Source organism: Sitophilus oryzae, unplaced genomic scaffold (assembly GCF_002938485.1).
Source record: "Sitophilus oryzae breed Bouriz unplaced genomic scaffold, Soryzae_2.0 scaffold_1497_pilon_pilon, whole genome shotgun sequence".
Taxonomy (NCBI): domain Eukaryota; kingdom Metazoa; phylum Arthropoda; class Insecta; order Coleoptera; family Curculionidae; genus Sitophilus; species Sitophilus oryzae.
The window spans coordinates 450710-474655 of record NW_022146166.1 but is presented as its reverse complement, the minus strand read 5'-3'; the positions used below and the strand labels follow the sequence as shown (position 1 = coordinate 474655).

The 23946-nt window shown below is 31.7% G+C and overlaps 1 protein-coding gene across 1 annotated transcript in view; it reads right to left on the bottom strand.

Annotated features, from left to right (window-relative positions):
- Positions 1-1136: 1136 nt before the first annotated feature.
- LOC115877688 (extracellular serine/threonine protein CG31145) overlaps positions 1137-23946 on the bottom strand; it is a 418713-nt gene continuing 395903 nt past the window's right edge. The window contains exons 7-10 of the mRNA XM_030893955.1: positions 16132-16375; positions 8100-8293; positions 1837-1977; positions 1137-1140 (exon numbers count right to left, since the gene is read on the bottom strand). Coding sequence (XP_030749815.1) covers positions 1137-1140; positions 1837-1977; positions 8100-8293; positions 16132-16375 — 583 coding nt within the window. The remainder of the gene's footprint in view (positions 1141-1836; positions 1978-8099; positions 8294-16131; positions 16376-23946) is intronic.

The window sequence follows — 23946 nt, the reverse complement described above, 5'->3', positions numbered from 1 at the left end:
TGTCCAATGTATTTGTATAAGATAAATAGGAAGATAATGAAGAAAATTGTAATTTTTGATGCAAAATAAACTTCAGCAGCATATTCAGCAGATAAAAATAAGTAAAAAAAAATCTATAAATGTATGTCCTAAAATACTTAGTTTCGGAGATACAGGGAGTAAAAGTTTCATTTTTATTTCGATTTTTTCCAAATAATTTCTGAATTAACGTCAATATTTGGATGAAAATTGGTGTCTGGGAGTTTTTAGCATCAGAAATTTGATTTTGATGTCAAAATGACTCCTACTTGTAGAGGGCGCCACCTATATATTTTTTAACTGCTTTGAAGAGTAATACGTTTTCGTCCGGACCTGTATAAAACTACTGAGTAAAAAATATACATTTACGACGTTTTTTACGTAAAAAAGGTCTCTTGGTAAAAATCGCTACGAGTTCTCGAGATATTTGGAATCGAAATTATCAATACCTGTCATCATTGACGTAAATTAAAAAACTTGACTAAATAGTTATTAGACTGAAATCATAAATTTGAAATTATTTTGTGTCAAAACTTCAACAGAAACAGTGTTATTATCATTTTTTCAAAGAAAAATTTATGATTAATTTAAAAAAATAAAAAGTTCTGAAATTTATCATTTCAGTCAAATAACTATCTATTCGACATGTTTATTTTTTGTCAATAATGACATGTATTGACTACTTCTATTCAAAATTTATCTTGAGAACGGTTACGATTTTTACTACAAGATATTTCTTACGTAAAAAATCACGGAAATGTAAATTTTTTCACTCAGTAGTTTTATACAGGTACGGACAAAAAAAAAAGTTATTATTCTTCAAAACAGTTAAAACACATGTAGGTGACGCCCCTACAAATAGGAGTCGTATTGACATCAAAATCAAATTTCTGTGTGGCTGTTTTATTGATGGATTTAATTTAAGTTTTATTTTCGTCTTTTTAGAAAATTTAAATATAAACTTGTTTTTAAAAAAGTTTTAATAATTTAAATATTTAAATAGGGTACAGCGTGAAATTTAATATTATTAGAGAGCACTAAAGATATAGAGCAATATTAATTTAAAAAATCTCGATTTTAAAAACTTCTGGTTTATAATAATTATATATTTGTATATTCTACCTAAAAATAAGATAAGATTATATATCTTATCTTATTCTTAATAAAAGTTTATAAATTACTATTAAAGGATATTCGTAAAATAATATATTTAGCATTATAAAGAAGTGCGTCTCATAAAACAAAATATTATGAATTTTTTTTCTCATTTTGTGATAGTGGCTTCAGATGTATTTTCCCTCTAATATTAGACGTGGTGTAAAGGTAAAATTTCTTACGGTAATAACGCGCAAGATGTAACAGTATGAACACTTTTACGGTTCGATAAAATTTAATAAATCGCCTGGATTCGATTTGAATTTAAGAGTAAGTTCGACATCGTAAACGTGAGATTTTTATGTGTTTTTCATCGATAAACTTTATTATGAATAAAACCTATGGGTTTGGTCTCATACATTTAAATATTCTCGTAGAAATTTATATATTACATTGATGTTCTCACGATATTTGTACAAATGAGAGAAAAAAAAAATTTTGTTTCTTGGATATTTTTCTTCTCATGAAACTTTCTGCTTCTAAGTTCTCTTTAGAGCTTAAAGAATTTCGTACAATTGTTAATGATTTCTTTAGTTTCAAGTTTTATTTAATATGAAGAGCTATTTAGAACAAAAAATTTGACAGTGCTTCTTTAAAAAATAAATAGGAGTTTGATATATCAAGGTGTGTGAATATGTTAAATTAGGTGGTAGTGGTACTTACTTAAGTAATACTTCTAGCGTAGACTGTCTTATCATACAGCATTGAAGTACTGGTGCCAATATTGACACTTCGTCGTGGTAAGGCTTACCGAAGCCTCGTCCATGGTCCAGATGTAGAGTAAAAGTATTGTTACCAAATAACCTAAAATTAAATTTCCAAATTAAACAAATAATTAAGTAAATCGAAAATTATAAAATGTATAAATAGGTAGATATATATTTATTGAACTAACTATATGTTATTGTATATTTAAGAGTTTATTTTTTTCTTTTTCTTAAACCTTCAGAATTATATCCATATATATTTTTTTTCCCATTCTTGGGTATGAGGTTTTTTTTATTAATTGAAAATGGAAACTTTTTTTCTTATTTCATGTTTCGCCTCATCATGGTGGGCTTTCTCGGGCACTTTATTCTTGAAGTCGCAGCCGCCTTGCTACCACCAGTCTATATAGAAGAATGTAAGTGAATGATACACACAATTAATAAAAAAAAACCTCATACCCAAGAAAGGAAAAAAAAATTGTATATTTATTGGCACCTAAACAGTCACTCAATTTGTAAATTGAGAACACTACTACAAAACTAGGTACTAGTTTTAGTGTCTACAACATCTTACTGTTCAATTGTCTTTGAGGAACATACAAACACGAACATGACTCTCCGAGAAGTAGCTCAAGACGCTGAGCCTCGTTGACTCAAAGCGGTCAAGGTTTGTGGGTTATACATTTGGCGCCCAACGTAGGGCTTGGGCAAAAAAAGAAAATAAGATTTAAAGTCTTCTTAAGCACAGTAAAAGTTACACATAGTATTTAAGTTCGGAAAATGTCCGCTAGGGGGCGTTTCTTTGATAGCCAATCAGAAAAATATGCAGGTGAACAGGTATTTTAAATATTACTATTGTAATCATCGAGAAATTTGTAATTTTTTTGATGATAGAGTATTTTGCTCTATCTCATAAAATTGTTGTAAAGTTGTGGGGGAAGGTATTTATTAAAATAAGGATAACTCGGGTTTGGGTTAGTCGATTTAAACAAACTAAGGCTCATTTAAAAGAGCTTTTCTTCCTTAATGATCTCCAGTATAAATTTTGTTTCCATAATTTTTTTCGTGGTAGCTAGAGGGCGCTGTTTGACATCATAACAGATATTGCCCTTTTGCATAAAACATTTAAATAGGAGGCTATATTTCTCTTTGCACAGTTAAATAGAGCACAAAGTTCCCAAAATATTAGCGCAAACCGCAACTTTCTATCTTCTCTGTAATCGGAGATAAATAAAATATATAATATATTATACATAAATTCCATGATATACATAAATTTGGAGTGCATAAGAAAGAAACTCAATCATATTGAGATCTAGACCTTTTATCTAAAGAAAAAAACATTTGGCCAATTTGTACTACCAGTCATGACCTATGTAGGCGAAACCTAGTCACTTAAAATGGATATTATAAGGAAGCTGCAGTGGCGCAATTCTCGATGGAACAAAATATGCTGGAAATAGCATATGGAGAGTGGATATGACAAAGGATACAGGTAATAGATGTCATTCACAGAATGAAATCCCAGAAGTGGCAATGGATAGAACACCTGGCAAGAAGAACAAACAACAGACAGATCACAGCATTACAGTAGCATTACAACAGACAAATTACAGCATTGTACTAGAAGAGGACCAAAGAATAAAACCAAACCAAACCTGAGATGAGACCACTATATTAGGAAATTATCAAGTATAACTTGAGCCCGCATAGCCAACAACAGACAACAATGGGTCCAACTACAAAGAGATTATCTAAATATGTGAGGGAGGCTACACCATAATTGGAAGTGATAAGGTAAAAATGATGATGATGGTGACCCCAAGATCGTACTCCACAACGATCGAGACCTCGAAATCGGTAGACTATGGCAAAACAACAACAAAACATATGACAAAACATACGACAAAACTAAAGCTTTGTCGTATAAAAACTCGTTGCAGCCTTTTGTACTTAATAACACCACCATTGACGTCGTAAAATCTGTAAAATTCTTAGGGCTTGTTGTGGACAATTATCTGAAATGGGACATACATATCGAAGCTTTGTCGAAAAAATTGAGCTGTGCCTGTTTTGCATTAAGGTCTGTTTCTAAGGAGCTTAACTTGTCAGTGGCTAGAACTGTTTATTATGCACTTTTTGAGTCGCACCTCAGGTATGCCCTTCCATTCTGGGGTACGTGTTGTGCGACTCAATTTGACCGCATTTTCAAGCTCCAGAAGAGAGCTGTTCGATATTCACTGGGACTAAACAGCAGAACTCATTGCCGGGACTTTTTTTAAAGAATTAAAAATATTGACTCTTCCTTTCTTATTTATATTTGAATCCGTTTGCCTAATACGTAAATATATCAGCTTCTCAAGAAAGGCCATCTCACACTTATCCACTCAGGAACACGGAGCAAGATCTCTATCTACCTACCCCACGCTCAGAGTTAGTTAAAAGTTCAATATTATACAACTCGAAAAAAATGCACAATCACCTGCCATTTGAAATCAAATCCATAACATCATTTTTTTCATTTCGCAAAGCATTGAACTCTTATTTCTATACTAGATAAGGCTTTCTACGCCGTAAATGAATTATATTTTGAAAATCGAATTTGATCTTGTAAACACTGGTCTAATGTTTGCTATTGCTATATTTACTAATGACATCGAAATAAATTTATTTAGAGGTCATTGATATTTTGCTATAAACTAACTAAATATTTTTGAATATTATTTTTATTTTTTTCTTTGACATTGTAAACATTTATAAATGTTTATTTTAACAATAAGACACAATATTATTTGTATAATGTTTTGTATTATCTTTTGTTTGTTTGTTTGTGTACCTTGTTTTTTTACTTTGTTTGTTAGTTTACCTTTGTCTACAAATTGAAAAATTTTTTGACCATAAAGGCATTTATTTATTTATTTATTTATTTATGATTTGTTATAGTAAACTAATAATTTCATAAATACACTTCATTAAAATCATGTTTTTTATTTGCACCAAGTTAACGCCAAATATTAAACGGTAAAATCAAAATACCTTTTATTTATTTCACTGATAACGTTCGCGAGTCTTGACATCGAATCTCATGCTGTAATATCCTCGAATATCAAAACATATTACTGGAGCGAAGTTTCCGGGCGTGCTAATATATTATGATAAACTACGGCGCGTTAAGTCAACGTATCCCAACTTTCGCGGCCATGTCGACCGTTAATATTAAAGAGTGTTAAAGTTGGGCCGACTCAAATGCATAATGAACACAACTCGCCGAGGAAGTTGTTTAACAGTCTTGACAGATTCAAATATAGATACCAACAAGCGGGGGCGGGAGATCCCTCGTAAACTTTACGCTTAACGAGTACTTGTTCGCTACACAAACTTATTGAAAGGAAACTTAATATTCTGTTTACAGTTTAATATTTTATGTATTTTTATTATATGTTTGAGATGAAACAGACATAAGAAGTAATGTATCTGTCTAAGACGGCTGGGGAATGACAATCGATACTTTCGGCGAGGTCAATCTCTAGACGTAATTTACTAAAAATTGACATAACACTTGTCACTAATTATAGAGAGATTAAAAAAAGATAGAACGAGACACAAATCTATATTTGATATTAATTAAACTTTTAGTTACGTAATCGAGAGCGCGATTTTTAAATTCGTTCTTGCCAGCCGTGAACTTATTCGGCGTCGGGCTGACTAACTGTAATTTTAATATCGCGCTGGGGATTCAGGTGGTAGCTCTCCTGTAAAAAATGTCCAGATGCCACATTTATCTATTAATTTCCTGACATTGTCATTCGTTTTGACATTTTAGTTTTGTATTACTAGTTTTTAGTTGCAGCGCAGTCGAACATTGTTCTTTTTAGAACCTCTTTTATAGCGAAGTGTACAAGATAGCTTAATAGCCGTAAAAAACTCATCGCAACTTTATTAGAATATTTTGAACGAGAAAGCGGTAGTTTGGTTTGTCCCTTAAGTTCTGTTAATTAGGTCAGTTTTGTTGATGTAGATAACAACTGTTTATATATTTATAACTAATTTATTTTTGTTTCCTAAACTATTTTTATTAAAAAAGAAAATATGTAAAAGGGGGCAACGCTGTGCCGGTCAAGCTTAATCACTGACGTGAATCAAAGGTTTGTTTGATATTGTTGCGGACCCGTGTAAACTCGACCTAACCTAACTATATGACACGCCCTCAGATGACCTTAACATCGCACTAAAGAATAGACACCGTAATAATTCATTCGAAGTTTCGAGAAGAATCGAGTTCCACTGGAATGGAGTAGTACATACGAGAACAATCGAAACCTTCTCTATGCACCTAACGATCTATGACTATTCGAGAAATCTTTAGCTGTGGGTATAAAAGCCGGCGGCTGGGGCCTAAAGAGGGCAGACATGAATAGACGAGTACAGTTGACGCGCTAAAATTCAAAATAAATTCTTTCTAGATAAATAGTTATAAATCGTTTGTAAATAGTTCTTTAAGTCTTTTATCGTTATTGTTTTTGTTAATTAGTGTTAAATAAATAGTGTTTAAATAAATTGTAACTTTCTATCCACACGGAACCGACGAAAAACGTAACAATATGAACTATATTTAATTACATTAGTAAGTTTTACTATAGATTTCACACCAATTTACTAGATATAACACCAATTAAAAATGATAATTGACATTTGCAACCGTGCAATCATTTGACAAACTAATTTTAGATTCATTTAAATTCCGCGTACACAAAAAATAAAAAAACGCGAAAAAAACAATCACTACCGCATAAATCAAAATAAACAAATCCGAACAAACTACATCAGGTCCAATTTATACAAACTTGCAATTTTTAAATGCAATTTTCTCAAAAAACGTTTTCAATTCTAGGCTAATCAAGCGCTATTTATTTATTTTTGACGGTAATAGTAAAAAAAGTCATGTAGGTATTGTAGAGATTAAAAAAATTACAAGTCAGTTTTTTCATGAGTTACGTGTTATTACACGTAAATCAATGAGCTATTTTTGATTAAGTAATTTAACCACTCTTATGACATCTTTAAACAACAGTTCATAAAAGGCATATATAAAAGAAAGACCCGTTTAACACGGGATAACATATTTCATAAAACGAATACCGCCAAAAAACGAGGTAAATTTTTCATATATGGCATTTGTTCCTAAATATATAAAAAATACCGCCGTTCGTTGGTGTATTTTAGTAAAAAAAACAGTACTTATTTAAAAAAAAGTACTGCCTTTATTTCATTAAATTTTATGTATTATTGCTTTTCCCAACGTAAGTCAATTATAATATAATATAATAAGTAATTTGTGACGAAAACGTTATTTACACGAAATTTAATAAATCATTAACTCTAATTTTTGTTACAATACACCCAAACATGCATAGGACTAAAAAAAAAATAGAAAAAAAAGTTTAAAACATTTCTATGTTCATAGAAACTCAAATTTGTACAAATCTTCGGGAAACTCATAAAATAAATTAGAATTTTCCAATTATTAAACAAAAACTGTTAAAGTTATTGTCCATTGAAGTTTGACGATGAATATCTTTTAAACGGTTAACTTAACTTAAACTTGACTACACCCTTTTATTATTACCACTTATGGCGGTGTAAGGTGTACATCAATAAATAAATAAATAATCTATAATAACGCTTAGAATAATATCCATAATGGACTAGTTTTTGCCAATATGTAATAAGCAAAATAAGCTATTAAACAAATAAATCAATTTTTTTCAACTAAAATATTAGTTATTAAATTAAAAATAAAACGTAAAAATCTTTAAAAAATGATATAATAAATATATTGTTTGTCACTCTTAAATTAAAGTTCATCTCATAAATCCATCTCAATCTGGCAGCGCTGTCGCCATCGCTTGTCACTCAAAGTTGATCACGTCCATCGGAAATCGTTTTGCGATTACTATATGTTTTTTCTTTCTAATAACAAGGAAAAAATAGAAAACAGAAAAGTGGAAGACCTTCCTGTTAAAATTAAGAGCTTATACTTCATAGTTTGTTGAGGTGACTATCAACGTTTTATTTAAAGTTTAAAGTGAAAAAAAGTAGTCGATTTTTTTTATCCGCCCTACTGTTTTGATTAGCCCTAGCAGCATAAAGAAGACGTTTAAACTAAATTTTAAATCTCTATTTTCCTATCTAAAAAACCGTCCAGTAAACTCGACTCACCTAAAAGTCTCGTAGTGGTGCCGGTCCATGTTCCCAATAAGGAAATCGAACACGGCCATGTCCATGAGGTCGAGCAGCCGCCGACCCTTGTCGTAGGGGGGGATCTCGCGCACCATTTGACAGTAGTTGGGGTCCGTCTCCCATTGAGCTTTCCGCCTCTTGTGGTAGGAGCGGCGCCACGGATGTCTCCATACCTGCAAATAAATCGTACGGAAGGGGATTGAGCAGGTGATTTATAGGTAGGGATGAGACTGTGTAGATCCTCCGGACCCTTTTTTAGTCCCTTTCCCTTGTTATTTTTTCTTGCTTAATGGGGGGATGAAATGTTTCGAAGGGAGATTTTGAAAAAAAATAAACTGTTTAAAATGTTGCTGGGCGTATTTTACAGCAAATTTTTATACCGTTTATTTAAAATATTATTAGGGAAATGTTTCATACTATTTTGTTTACTTTTAAATATACAGGGTCCGGCAATAGTGCGTCGGGCATCTGTAGCTCCTAAAATATACAAATTCAGAATTTTGTTTAAGTGCAAGCCTAAAGTATGTACCAGGATGTATTTCCGGAAAATATTTTAACTCCTATAGGGTGGCTCAAAAAAGTGTGAGTGGATCTGGATGACTTTTTCTAAATGGAACACCCTGTATATTATTGCATTTTTGGCTTCCTTTCAGATCACTTTACATAATCCTAAGACATGAGTAAATATATTTCGATAGTGTCAGAGATATTAAAAAATAAATCAAAAATATATATTTTTCAACCCTTCTTAAAAAAAAATATTAAAAATACAAGAACTGTTCTGAAATGAAAACTATATTATATATTTACTCGAGATGGTCTGTTCTAACTTTGCTATAAATATGGTAGTCGTAAATCATACTTTTACGCCAATCATACATTTTACGCCAAACTTTCAAAAATATAAAATAAGTTTTCTTCGTTTTTTTAAATGGAACACCCTATTATATACCTGTATATTATTTTTTTATTATGTGGAGAATTAAAAAATGAACATTTTTTGTATTTAAAGTATTTCAAAATTTTTAATAGTTTTCCAGATACACGTAGTATTATTTTATATGGCGCTTCCAATGGTAAAATACGAGAGAAAAATCATTAGGTGGCTTTGATGAAAATTTACTGTGGAAAATGCCATATGAAAGACAAAATCGGGAATATCTGCGAAACCGTTAAAAATTTTGAAATACTCTAAATACAAAAAATGTTCATTTTTTAATTCTCCGTCTATTGAAAAAATAATATACAGGGTGTTCCATTTAAAAAAACGAAGAAAATTTGTTTTAAATTTTAGAAAGTTTGGCGTAGAATTTTGAACATCCTGTATGCTTTACGATTTCCATATTTATAGCAAAGTAAGAACAGACCATCTAAAGTAAATATCTAATATAGTCTTGATTTCAGAACAGTTCTTGTATTATTAATAATTTTTTTAAGAAAGGCTGAAAAATATATAATTTTTATTTATTTCTTAATATCTCTGAAATTATCGAAGTATATTTACTCATGTCTTAGGATTATGTAAAGTGGTCTGAAAGGAAGCCAAAAATCCAATAATATACAGGGTGTTCCATTTAAAAAAAATCATCCCGATCCACTCACACTTTTTTGAGCCTCCCTATAGAAGTTAAAATATTTTCCTGAAATACATCCTAGTACATAATTTAGGTTTGTACTTAAACAAAATTTCCAAGTTTTTATTCTAGGAGCTACAGATGCCCGATGCACTATTGCCGGACCCTGTATATCTACATATGGAGTGGTCAGAATTAAAATGGATCAAGTCCAATTTCCTACTATTTTAAGATAATCTCGTCTTTAATGATAATTAATATGTTTATAAAATATCGTTTTTTTCCAGTAGAGAAATGAATTGATGAAAAGAAGTCATACTTCACGCATTAAGCAGCTATAGCCCGTTTCTGAACATTGTGTTGATTTCTTTCAGAAGTGAACTGGAGCAAGTCCATAAAATTTAAAGTTGTGTGCGATTTTAACACACGTGCTAATGTTTAGAACTAAAAAAAACAACTATCTTATCTAAATTATCTTGGATTTGTCCTGCCAAATTTGTCTTAGATTTTAACGTTTTCTCTTTCTCTTTCTCTTTCTCTTTCTCTTTCTCTTTCTCTTTCTCTTTCTCTTTCTCTTTCTCTTTCTCTTTCTCTTTCTCTTTCTCTTTCTCTTTCTCTTTCTCTTTCTCTTTCTCTTTCTCTTTCTCTTTCTCTTTCTTTTTCTCTTCTCTTCTTTCTCTTTCTCTTTCTCTTTCTCTTTCTCTTTCTCTTTCTCTTTCTTTTTCATTCTCTTAAAAAATAATCTGTGTTATAAAATATTTTCTTAGTTTTTATCGTTCTGAATTAATAGTTCTAAAATAACTTGATTTAAACACTTTAAATGAACATTCATGTTTATACGACAAACTTTTTCTAGCATAAAAGTGTTAAATCTGAAAACGACTTTCCATTATTTAATTTCTTTTTAAAAATGTTTTCGATAAAATGTAAAAAGAAAGATTAGTTTGAAAAGGCTGGTTAAAATATTAAGTTACTTAAAGTAAAAAAGATCTGGGCAGGTATTTTAAAAACGAACAATTGAGTTCCTAATGAGATAATTTAACGGGATTTAGTCACTGTGAAGGGAAAATGGCTTTATTAAGATGCTGAAAAGACTTTTAAGAACGTTTGTTCATTATTACCAACAATAAAACTATAAAAGTAAAAGAGAATAATAGAAAGTGTCAATGATATAGAAAGAAGTCCATTATAGAAGTCCAAATATCTTCGAAGTATTACATTATTTTTAACAGTTATGGATTTCAGATTTATTTAACAAGAAACAAGCATTTTGAAAATAGCTAAATTATTTTTATGTTGTAGTTGATTTCGCTATATGGTATATCATATACAGGAATTGTATTTGAAAAATAGCATATTCTGTAGATTAAAATAAGTAAAAAAATTGGCGCCGTGATACCCCCTTCCATACCCCCTCCCATACCCCCTCCCATACCCGCTCCCATACCTCCTTACCAACCCCCCACCAAAAAGTAATGGCCAGATTATCGGGTGTCACAGTATTTTTGTGCCAAATTTGGTTAAAATCGGTTTAGCGGTTTTTGAGTTATCGTGTTACAGACGGACAGACGGACAGACAGACACCAAAAAAATATTTTGTATTTAGGTCATTTATGACCCAAATAACTCATTTTGAGTGAATTTAAAAAAATACCGCTCTTAATAGCTTACCATACCTGTTGGTTTGGTTTGGTCGGCTAAAAATTTTATAAATGTACGTCCTAAAATACTTCATTCGGAAATTGGAATTTCCGAATGAAAAAAGCAGAATGAAATTCGGAACAGGATGTAGGAGTTTCATTTTTATGTATTGGTTCTCAAAATATTCGGAAGCGAAATAATCAATTGAAAATATTGGCAAAAAAAATCGAAATAAAAATAAAACTTCTACACCCTGTAGTAACAAATATGAGAGAGATAAAAATATCATTAAAGATATAAAATATTATTAAGATAAAAAAAGTTTTTAGCTAGATATTTTATTCAGGATCGTTGACAGTTTAAAGCGGATTACAAAATGTTCAGATCGAAATAACTTTCAAGCACACTTGTCGATCGACAACGATTCTAACGTGTTCGAAGTAGGTTTGCCACTTTTCTGTCATCTCCTAATGCCGCCTCTCACGGAACTTCGCAAATATATATCGTTCGTAAACAAGCTGGAAAATCCGATAAACTCGACACATATACTTACTTTAGTTTAATTTGACATAATATACGGCGATAAAGAGTTTTCACGTGCAGAAACAATTCGAAATATTACTTATTTTTATTTTTTATGTTATATTTATAATACGTGTAAGATTTAAGTATACATGTTTAGTTTATTTTATAGCTAATCTATTTAAGTTTAGTTTTGTTCATTTAATTGAAATTAAGCAAAATAAATCTCTACAGCTCTGACTTTTATCATAAGAAGGCTAAAGAACTTTTTTCAGTCTAGATACTTTAAATTTACTATTCTTTGCATAATATGTTGTATGGTCACCAAATTATCAGTTTCATGTCGATAATATACAGGCTGTATATTTCTGTATTAGGCTGAGAAAGAGAAAGAGAAAGAAAAAGAGAAAGAGAAAGAAAAAGAAAAAAGAAAGAAAAAGAAAAGGGAAAGAGACAGAAAGAAATACCGTTAAACTCTAGAAATCCAAGTCAACTCTGGTTTGACAGTTTCTATATTTCTCTTACCCAAATAGCACATTTAAAACAAGTTTCAATAACTTTATCAAACTTTATTTTAACAATTTATATCAGTCTCGACTTGAGAAAGTCAACCTACCAACAAATAAATCAATTAACATTAATAACTGATAACGTGCGCTTTGAAAAAAAGAACATTAAATGTAAATTATGGGAGTTTGAGTACGTGCGGCGTTTCTAAAAATCCCTTTATCGGGCAAAGTTAAATTGTGTTTCTGGATTAATCGAAAATTATTTGCTTTTTTCGTCCCGAGCGGAGGACAAAAACTTGCTCAAAAACAAGGGACTCGTTACTGCCATAAATCAAATAACCGAATGACCGGGAATTGTGCCGAATGCGTCCACCGGCCGCCGATTCAAAATTAAACAGCGTTTGTTTGTTTGTTTGTCGTGTCTTTTTTCACTAACTTTCAATACTATCTAGTTTCTTTTTGGGGAGATTTATTGTCGATTGTTTGGCAAAGGATTTCAAATTCGTAACGGGTTGTGTTATGAATTCTAATTCCTATTATCGGAAATTTATTTTTTTAGTATATTTAAATTAAAAAACGTTATAAGTTATTCCTTTATTTTTCATTATACACGGTGGTCCGAACTGTATTCCGTAAACTCCTGCAGCATAAAAATTAGTAAAAAAGTTCGTATAAATGTATGTCCTAAAATGCTTAGTTTTGGGAGATACCGGGTGTGGAAGTTTCACTTTTACTTCGATTTTTTCCAATTAATTGAAGTAACGTCAATATTTAGATGAAACTTGGTGTCTGGGAGTTTTTTGACATGCGGAATTTGATTTTGATGTCAATATGGCTCCTACTTGTAGAGGGCGCCACCTACATAATTTTTAAGTGGTTTGAAGAGTAATAACTTTTCGTTCGTACCTGTATAAAACTAGTTAGTTAAAAAATATATATTTACGAAGTTTTTTACGTAAAAAAAGTTTCTTGGTAAAAATCGCTACGATTAATGGTTCTCGAGATATTTGGAATCGAAATTACCAATACCTGTCATCATTGAGTTAAATTAAACATGTTGACTAAATAGTTATTACACTAAAATCATAACTTTGAAATGGTTTTGTGCCAGAAGTTCAACAGAAACTGCTTAATCATTATTTTTCCAGAAAAATATATGATTAATTTAAAAAAATAAAAATGTAGTATTTCAGTCAAATAACTATATTCAACGTGCTTATTTTTTGTCAATAATGACATGTATTGACTATTTCCATTCAAAATATCTTGAGAACGGTTGCTCGTAGCGATTTTTACCAAGAGACATTTTTTACGTAAAAAGTCATGAAAATGAATATTTTTTTAGTCAGTAGTTTTATACACGTACGGACGAAAAGTTATTACTCTTCAAAATGGCCAAAACGCATGTAGGTGGCGCCCCTGCAAATAAGAGTCATTTTGACATCAAAATCAAATTTATCATGTCACAAAACTCCTAGACACCATTTTTCATCCAAATATTGACGTTAGTTTAAAAATTATTTGGAAAAAATGAAAATAAAAATGAAATTTCTACACCCTATATCTCCAAAAATAAACATTTTAGGCATACATTTATACGAACTTTTTTACTTATTTTTGTCTGCAGGATATGCTGCCGAAGTTTCCCGAATACAGTTCGGACCACCCTGTATATGAAATATTAGCAAGACAAAGTGTTATGGTATTTTTTACAATTTTTTCTTCGGTTTGTATACTTGAGTATATTACAGATGTTTCCTTTAATCTCATTAGTTCTGTTATCAATATTAAGGTTTATTAAAACCAGGACTGTATTGTTAGTTTTTAACGTTTTTTTTATTTAGTATAGAGTATCCAATGCAGCGTAATATGACGTCACGACAATAGTAACCAAAACCATTTTGTCGTATTAAAAAAATACATCAAAAAGTAATGATAATTGAAAAACTTGCAAATTGATCGTGATCAGTTCATTTCTTTCTTAAAAATGAAAAACCGAAAATTTACACACTAAATGATATCACAGGGTATTTTAAAGTTAGGGTAAAAAAATAACCCATCGATTAACCCTGTATAATATGTCAAATAATAAAGTTTACAAAAAAACTTAGTATACGAATTAAAGTTGATATAATTATATACAGTTTGCTAAAAAAATCATGAAAATAGGGCTAAAAATAACAAAAATATAACGCTTTAAGTGTAATCAAGAATTTCTCTGTTACGTTTTTTTGCATCTGAATGTAGATTGTAAATGCTTGTTTTCGGTTTAAAAGCTACTTAACTAATTTATATTGTGAAAGAGTTTTATAAATCTGAAGTCCATAAATGATAAAAAATGAATACTTCGAATATATTATTTGATAATGGATTTCTTTTTACATTAATGACATTTTCTATTATTTTCTTTGAATAGTATAATTGAATAATGAACCAACGTTTTCCAAAGTCTTTTCAACATTTACTAAAGCCATTTTCCCTTCACATCCCGTTAAATTATCCCATTAGGAACTGAATTGTTTTTAAAATACCTGCCCCAGATCTTTTTTACTTCAAGTAACCTTATTATTTTAACCAGCATTTTCAAATTACTCTTTCTTTTTACATTTTATCGAAAACATTTTTAAAAGGAAATTAAATAATGGAAAGTCGTTTTCAGATTTAACACTTGCTAGGAAAGTATGTCGTACAAACATGAAAGTTCATTTAAAGTGTTTTAGTTAAGTTATTTTAGAGAAATTAATTTAGAAGGTAAAAACCAAGAAAAATATTTTATGATACAGATTGCTTTTTCTTAAAGAATGAGAAAAAAGGGAAAGAGAAGGGAAAGAGAAAGAGAAAGAGAAAGAGAAAGAGAAAGAGAAAGAGAAAGAGAAAGAGAAAGAGAAAGAGAAAGAGAAAGAGAAAGAGAAAGAGAAAGAGGAAGAGAAAGAAAGAAGAAAGAAGAAAGAAGAAGAAGAAAGAAGAAGAGAAGAGAAAGAGAAAGAGAAAGAGAAAGAGAAAGAGAAAGAGAAAGAGAAAGAGAAAGAGAAAGAGAAAGAGAAAGAGAAAGAGAAAGAGAAAGAGAAAGAGAAAGAGAAAGAGAAAGAGAAAGAGAAATAGAAAGAGAAAGAGAAAGAGAAAGAGAGGGATTCTTGAAGATATTTTTCTCTCTGAAACATTATATTCAGAGAAAACACGTTACCTGTACATCACCTAAATGCTCTAAAACCATTGTCTTCTTCCCTTCTATCTTCTAATCTATATATTACGCAAAATTCTACCATATAACCTGCCCTCTTATAAAGTTAATTATAATAACATTTCAATAACGAGAACGTCAACTGTTTATAATAGATGTATCTGCTAAAAAGTAAAGTGTTCTTGAATAGTTGTATTTAGATATGTTAAATAGTTTTTTATTTGTTCTTTGTGTTTTTTCAATTCTGACCATGATAGGAGATATACCTCCTGAAATGTTAAGCATTTTTTGTCGGTTAGACAGACTGGATTCGTTTTGTATTCAACGCAGTAATGTTTACAAAAAAATAACTTTTTTATTTTGTCAATTTCTTTTTCAGTAGCGAAAAATCCAGACATTATTCAAAAATGTGATTTTTATTATCTCTGTAAAACAAAAATATATTTGCTACGAATATTTGGACGTAGACTGTAGAATATTTATTGTAACATAACTTTGTAATATATGAGACTCATTTCATTGTTTCTCTCCAATACACGGAATTTGAATTAAAACCAACCTTAACAAATCCCAGCAAAACTCACCTTTGTCGGCGCGATCTTGTTCGAAGGCAAGAACGCCGCGAAACTGCCCTCCAACATGTCCGGATTGCCGCAAATCGCGTGCGATGTGTCGCAGTAGTACGAGCACTTGCCGTGGAAGCAAAGATTGTCCGAGGGCGAGACGAAGAAGGTGTTGAGGAGGTCGCCCTCGGCTTTCTGGTACAAGTCCGTCGTCATGTTGAGGAGGCGTCCGGTTACGGGCATGGCTCTCCTGAAGCCAAGTATCCTGGAACAGAGGAAATTAATTAGGAAAGTTTGGTTAAGATGTAAGAGAATGTATAAACTGTCAAGAAGATTTTTGGATATACTGCACAAATATCGATGTTTCAGTAACAAATACGCCATATACATATTTTATATGTCTCCCAATATCTTGATTACAGTGTATAGATAAAATAAAAAAATTACAAAGCAAATAGGAAATTAAAACTGTTGGCTGCTAATCTAATAAAAATCTATTAAAAAAAGGAAAAGTATTTTATATTTTAGAAAGTTTAACGGAGAATATTGAACATCCTGTATGATTTATGATTACCATATTTATAGCAAAGTAAGAACAGAGAGTAAATATCTAATATAGTTTTGATTTCAGAACAGTTCTTGTATTTTTAATATTTTTTTAAGAAGGGCTGAAAAATATATATTTTTGATTTATTTTTTAATATCTCTGAAACTATTGAAATATATTTACTCATATCTTAGGATTATGTAAAGTGATCTGAAAGGAAGCCAAAAATGCAATAATATACAGGGTGTTCCACTTAAAACAAATCATCCAGATCCACTCACACTATTTTGAGCCATCCTATAAAAGTTAAATTATTTTCCTAAAATACATCCAGGTACATACTTTAGGTATGCATTTAAAAAAATTCTCAAGTTTTTTTATTCTAGGAGCTACAGATGCTCGATGCACTATTGCCGGACCCTGTTTGATATAGACGTAAGTAAAATTTATTGCAGAAGATTTACAGCGCCCAAAAAAAATTAATTCAATTAAAAGACAATAAAAGCAAAATAAAAACACAAAGAAAATTCTGAATAATTTTCTTGAGAAAAAGCACTTATCTAAATAAAGAATACTGACAATAGAGTTAATTGACTTCATAAATCGCCCTCCTTTTTAAAATATGCTGTATATCTTTTGTCAAAAGAAACAGAATTTTACGAAGAAAATATGGCCGCGGTCGTTGCCCATTGTTTTAGCTTTGTTAGTCTCCCTCTTGCTTTGGTTTTGTTTGACTTTGTTACATACTGAAAAATGTAAATATAATACAATGTAAAGAATTTTGAATGTCTGTAACAAAAATATGGGGTAAAATAAGACATGGTCGAAAGATTAAAAAAGAGTTAAGGGACTATAATAAACTTTGAAATTTATACGTATAGGGCTTGGTGCATTCTCGGCCGGTGCTGCCACCATCGGAGAATATCGTAAATAACTGATATATACAAATACACGAGTTTAAACAGTGAGTATACAAAAAAAATATGATATAATTTTGTGAAAATTCTAAAAATAACAATAAAAAGTAAATAATTTGAGATCTTCAGCAGGTTTAACTTGTATTATAATTTATTACTCCAGCTAAAAGCGCTTTTTAGATGAGTTCAACTAGGGTAGCGAGCATATTTTTACGCACTGGTTTTGCAAGTGAGGTTATTTAGGACTATTTGGGCTATAACGATTTTTTTTTAAAGTACATAATTATAATTTTAGAAGATGTTCATAAAACATTTCATCACTAGTTGATTAAAAAAAAGTATACCATTAATATTGCAATTTATTTGTTATCCTCTCATAGATATGTCTATTTATTTTTTTGATTACGTAACAAGCATTTTAATCCAATTAACATTTGAAATTGTCACAACACAATACGATGCCTAGTTCGGATTCTTTTTCAATCATTTTTTACTACCCGAAACAGCGTTACGTCACACAAACCTCGTACCTGAATATTTTATAGTTTCAATAACCGCACTAACAAAAAACTAAAATACTTAAATATTATAACAAAGCCACTATTTCAATATTATTTTAATACGATCAACATGAACTATAACCGGGACGGCGTGAAATACATAACGAAAATGTTCTGCCGTATACAGCGCTACGGTCGGAATTTTCTGTAACTAACTGAAATGCCCCAAGTCTTTGTTTTAAAAAATAAAATATCTTATCAAGAGAGTGAAAACAAGCGGAGAAACTTCGATTAATGCGGGCGATACGTTACATCCCTTCAAAATATTGTGAGACAGTTTTATTTAAAAAAGTCACTGAGTAAATTTTTTCTCAGTAAATTTATTCAAATAATTAAAATCTATTTCAATTATTTAATGTATGTATTGGTCGAGCTTTATAGATAACGCCTAACCTAACTAAACGCTAAAAATAAAAATATTTCGACAGCGCGATGATGCAATATATCGATGCGATGATCCTCGTTACAGCGCTTTCAGATGGAGCAGACCGTCCGCGCGGATTATTTTTCAGGATAGCTAATCCGGACGGAGCATACGCGACCCATGTGAAATTGTTCATTTAAACTCATGGAACTCGCGGACGGTCCGCTCCATCTGAAAGCGCTGTTACATACTGAACGCCGACGAACACGAGCCGGGGTCAGCGAACTTTCCGGCCGTGAATACGTCTACATTTCGCAGTTTTAGTCGGTGGGTGATGCGGTTTCTTTAAACACATCTCTTTTGCGCGTCACTTTGACCGATTCTGGGTGCCTCTGTAAAATAGAAATAATTTTGCCATCATCCTTCAGTTTTATGTGTCAGAAAAATTAAAAACTATTGAAAAAAGACCTCCAAAGCATATTTTAAATATTTATACTAAATTGACATCCTGTATTCGTCATTTTAGTGAAAATGTTTATAAAAGTGAACACTGGTTATGTGGTTGTAAGGCATTCGATAAACTTTTTTGTTAGCCTTGTCTATTATTATCCAAAGAATAAAATGTATGGAATACTACTGGCTACGATGATTTATGATAAACATTGAATGTTCATTAGTAGAGAGTAGGCATTCTTCTCCTTCATTTGAAGAAAATGTAATAAAAGTTTTCGCAAATATGCATACCAGAAGAATTATTGATTTTAATTTTAAAATTTAAAATATAATATAAAAAAAGAAAAATAAGTTACTTATTACATATTGACGCGACGCTATGCCGCTGGTGAAAACAATCTGAACTTCAGGAAAAATATTATATATTAATATAAATAATAACATAATATGGTAATATCTGATTATCCTTTCTTTGATTTTAGTTAAAACTTTAATCAGACGATAACTACAATAGTACGCCCACAAAAACTAATAAAAGTAAAAAACAATTAAATTATCTATGAACAATCTGATAATATTTTTAGAAATACAAACACTCATGGCGATGCTCCGTTGGCCAGAAAGGGCCAAAACGTCACGCAACCCGACGCGGATCATAATGAGAAATTGCCTTCGCCTAAGCCGCAGACCTCTGCTACCCATTAATAATTTAAACTGGATTTAACTTTTTGAGTTAAGCTAAATTGATTCGATGGGCCGCTACACACACACTCTAACACGGATATACCGGCAACCTCTGTTAATATTTACGAGTTAATTATGGCGGGAATTAAAAGTGCCCGCCACTGACCTTTCATTATTTATTAAGTCGAGATGCCAGTGGTAAAAAGCTACATTTTTCATGGGATATTTTTTTATTGTAGTATTTGTATTGAGGTTCAAATACCTGTGGTAGTGATGGGCAAAACTGTTATTTTTAGATAACAGTTGAAACTGTTATAGTTATTTATAAAAAACAGCTTAAAATAACAGCTTAAAAATAACAGGTTTCTTTATTTTATTGCTAAATATCTGAAAGAGTATGAGGCGGTCACCGCCAGGCGTATTATCGCAGCTGCAAGCTGCAACGATGATGTGCTCGGTGGTAGTATTTCCAGGGTGTCAAAACATTTCTAAATATCGATTGTTATCTAAAATACCTCTCTAAAAACGGTGGTTGTTTACAAATAAGCGCTGTTTACAAATTGCGATTTAAAAAAAGCCAAAATGCCGTCACTCGTCTATACCTATACATTCCGATCTACCTACGCCCTGCCTCTCGATCCGCCTGAATTGCGTAGCAGTGTACAGGGTGCATCTCACTCGACGGGCGAGAAGCTCTTAGTTATGATTTTACCGTTTGCGGTCAAAAAATAGCAATATAAGAAAATGTGTATATTCTTTATAAATAAACCAACTACAAACTAGAGTTCGAATTAATTTTACACTTAAATTTACAAAGGAGAATTTCTACTTAAGTATTTATTCTGAATTTTTTTCAGAATAAATAAATATCTAAATATTGAAATTTAATAACTAAGTACTGAAACATACAGCGCCATAATATCTCGACCTCCGCCCTTTATTCTCGTAACAGGTTGAGAAACACGTATCTAAAACAACTGATGTTTTATTCTCCAATCTGTTTCGAACCTCCATCGACAATCGACCGGTGCAGCAGCGTTCCTTTCCCACTCTGATTGTTTCGACCGCCGCCTGTTATGCTCGTAACAGGTTAAAAAATAACGTATCTAAGATGACTGCTTATTTTCTATACGTTATTCTCCAACCCGTTGCGAGCCTCCATCGACAATCGACTGATGCAGCAGCGTTCCTTTCCCACTCCTGTTATCTAGACCGCCAGGCGTTATGCCCGCAACTGTTTCAAAAAAGTTGCTTCTTTTATATCCTATTATTTTTAAGCTGTTGCAAGCCCAACACGACCATCGACCGATGCAGCTACGTTCGCCGCGCCGTAGCTCATTCCCCACTCCGTTGACCGTTGTATCTCGCCGCCTGTATTGATGGTTGTCGAAATAACATGTTTTCCATCCGTACTAGTTGTTTTTTGGAATTGTTTCGAGTAGCATCGAATTTCGTGGCGGTGCAGAGCGCCGATTTCGTTTCACGAACGTTCGATCTCTACGTGTCGTTATTTTATATCTGTTGTTTTTTAGAAGTAGTAACGGTTGCGTTATGTTATTTCTAAATAATTGTTATAAAATAACAGATAGTTAAATAACAACCTATCACTAACCTGTGGTTCTCTTGGTTTTTTAATAATATTTCTTAATTATATTTGAAGTGAAACTTCTTTACGCGCATTGGGAGTAAAAATTCAAGGCCGTGAAACGCGAGTTAACGGGAAGAAAAGTGGTAACGGCAGTGTTGCCATAACTATCCCATTCGGGCTCGATCTACCCCGTTGAAAACAATTTAACCCCGGTATCTCGTGATAATCTACCCCGATAAAAAATAAGCTTGTGGCATCGCGGCTAAGAAACTTTAATTTTTTTAAAGTTTATAAAAAGCATTCATAAAAAATATACTATCAACCTGAATCTATTTAATTTAAAAAAATATGCAAAAACTTGAATAACTTTTTTAACATATATCTCTCTGTTATAAAATCTGCTATTAAATAAAAATCTGGAAAGATTTTTAATATAATATGCGAAATATAATAATTTCGAGTATGAAGCTTGGATCGTATAAAACTTTAAAATTTGCTGTGTACTTTTTATCTCGTTATAACTTTAGAAATAAAAAATAATGCCGCAAGCAAGATAATGGCATTTTAATTCCGTTTTGGGCTATATCCCGCCCATATGTATCAGATAATTTCTGAAACAATTTAAATGTAATTAAACTCCGTTCAGCTGATTAGTGTTTTTCGGTTGTCATAATCACAGTATTCTACTAGTGTAGCCCTTTCATTTGATACCCATATTGAGGGGGTTGTGGAAAAATATGAAATCCGCCATTTTGTACCGGCGGCCATCTTAGATTTACAATGTTATTGATATTACTATATTGTATTGTCATCGGAACTAAAGGTGTGTACCAAATTTCAGATCAGTCTGACAACAGGAAGGTACTTAAATTTCAATTTCTAATTTTGACCCAAACAAATAAATAAATACCGTACGGGTCGAGCTAAATAAAACCGTTTAAAAATGCTAATGTTTAACTGTGTGTCGTCTCTACTGAAGTAATGACTTGCTCTCGGAAGTTGCCTTTTTTACTAAAAGATATCTAATTGAATCTTCTAAAAACTGTCGTCGCCGGATTTTTTGTTTTTCATTTAATTAAAAAAATAAAATAAAAAGTATTGTTTTCCCTGATGTCGTGGCGGATGCGTCGACACATGAACGCATTAAACAAGTTGCAACAGACAACTCTTAAGAATCAAATGGTTCCATCATGTCTCAAACGTATCGGTCCTTGAAAAAGCCAACTGCGAGAGTATTGAAGTCATGATTACAAAATCCCGCTTATAATGGGCTGGTCACGTATGCAGAATGCAAGAAAACCGCATACCAAAATCTCTGCTTTACGGTGAGCTTGTAGACGGTAAGAGGAGGCCGGGTCGGCAATTCAAAAGGTACAAGAATATTTTCCACGAAAACTTAAAGGGAATTAACATGCAGAATGAGTGGGAAAAAGCAGCTCACAATAGAACGGAATGGAGAAGAATTGCAAACTCAGTTAACAGCGACAACCAAGAAGTAACGAGGCAACGAAACAATGAGATTTTTGAACGTTCGGAGTGCGGTAGACAGATAACATCACGTATCGGGCTTTTCAGTCGCAGAAAAGCTCACGAAAGAAAACGCCTTGCGTGACCATCTTCCAATGCGTGTCAAATACCCGTCAGCGAGTAATGGCAGTATGTATTTTTGTATCTTGTAAAAAAATGCCACAAAAATTTCCAAACTATCACCTGACCAATCCATTTTAGATTTTTCATGCGGTATATTTACCAAGGTTTACAAAAGAACATATAATTTAAGAGAGGCACTCAGAGGCGGTACAGGAGAAGTTCAACAAAGTTCGACCGGTCGTTCTGTGAGAAAAGCAAGTAGGTAATTCAAAAGAAAAGATGCATTTATGTACTCAAAACAATGGCGGATCTTTTGAACATTTTCTAATATAACTTAAAGTTTATGTAGTGATATTAATTTTTAAGCTTTAGTTTGTGCAATGGAAATTGTAAAGAACCTTTCAATAGAATATTCTGTCTTTTTATAAGTTATAAATCATAACAGGATAAGAATGAAATGCCAACTAAGTGAAATTAGTCAAGAAAGATAATAATTGGCTATAACTCAGTAATTTAAAAAAAAAACATTTTATAGCTTATATCGCTGAAAAGTCTAAAAAATGGCGCTTTTTATAAAGTCATGGCCAACTGTGGTTTCTATTAAAAAAAACATATGTTTGAGTCATATGTCAAAAATGACAGGCTTTAGAAAAAAAGGGAGAATACAATCTCATTAAGGATGTGATTATCTACAACTTTTATCTGAATACTTTTTGTCTAAAATAGATTATATTTGGAATTTGGAACAATTTTTAAAACAGCCGAAATCTGTTTTCTTCTTTCTTATGACCCTACAAAACAGCAATTCTTTCCTCATTTAACCGACTCTCTATCTCCAGTAGTTTCCGAGATACCCATAGAATTCTACCATGAACAATTCATTCCTTTTATTATTTTAAACACTTAAATAAGTGGTTAGTATGTAAATTAACCCTCTTGTTTTAAAAGAAAACAGTTTTAACTTAGGCTTACTAGTGTCCCAACTTCCTGCTCCACTGTTGATCCATCCGCCTGCAAAGCTCTCCGCAAATCCTTCTCGCTGCAAGAACTAATTCGAATTTTCGCTATTAAAATTGTAAAAGTAATTAAGCTCGAGCAAAGCCCTAATACTGTATTCTCTTTCTTGAAGCGTA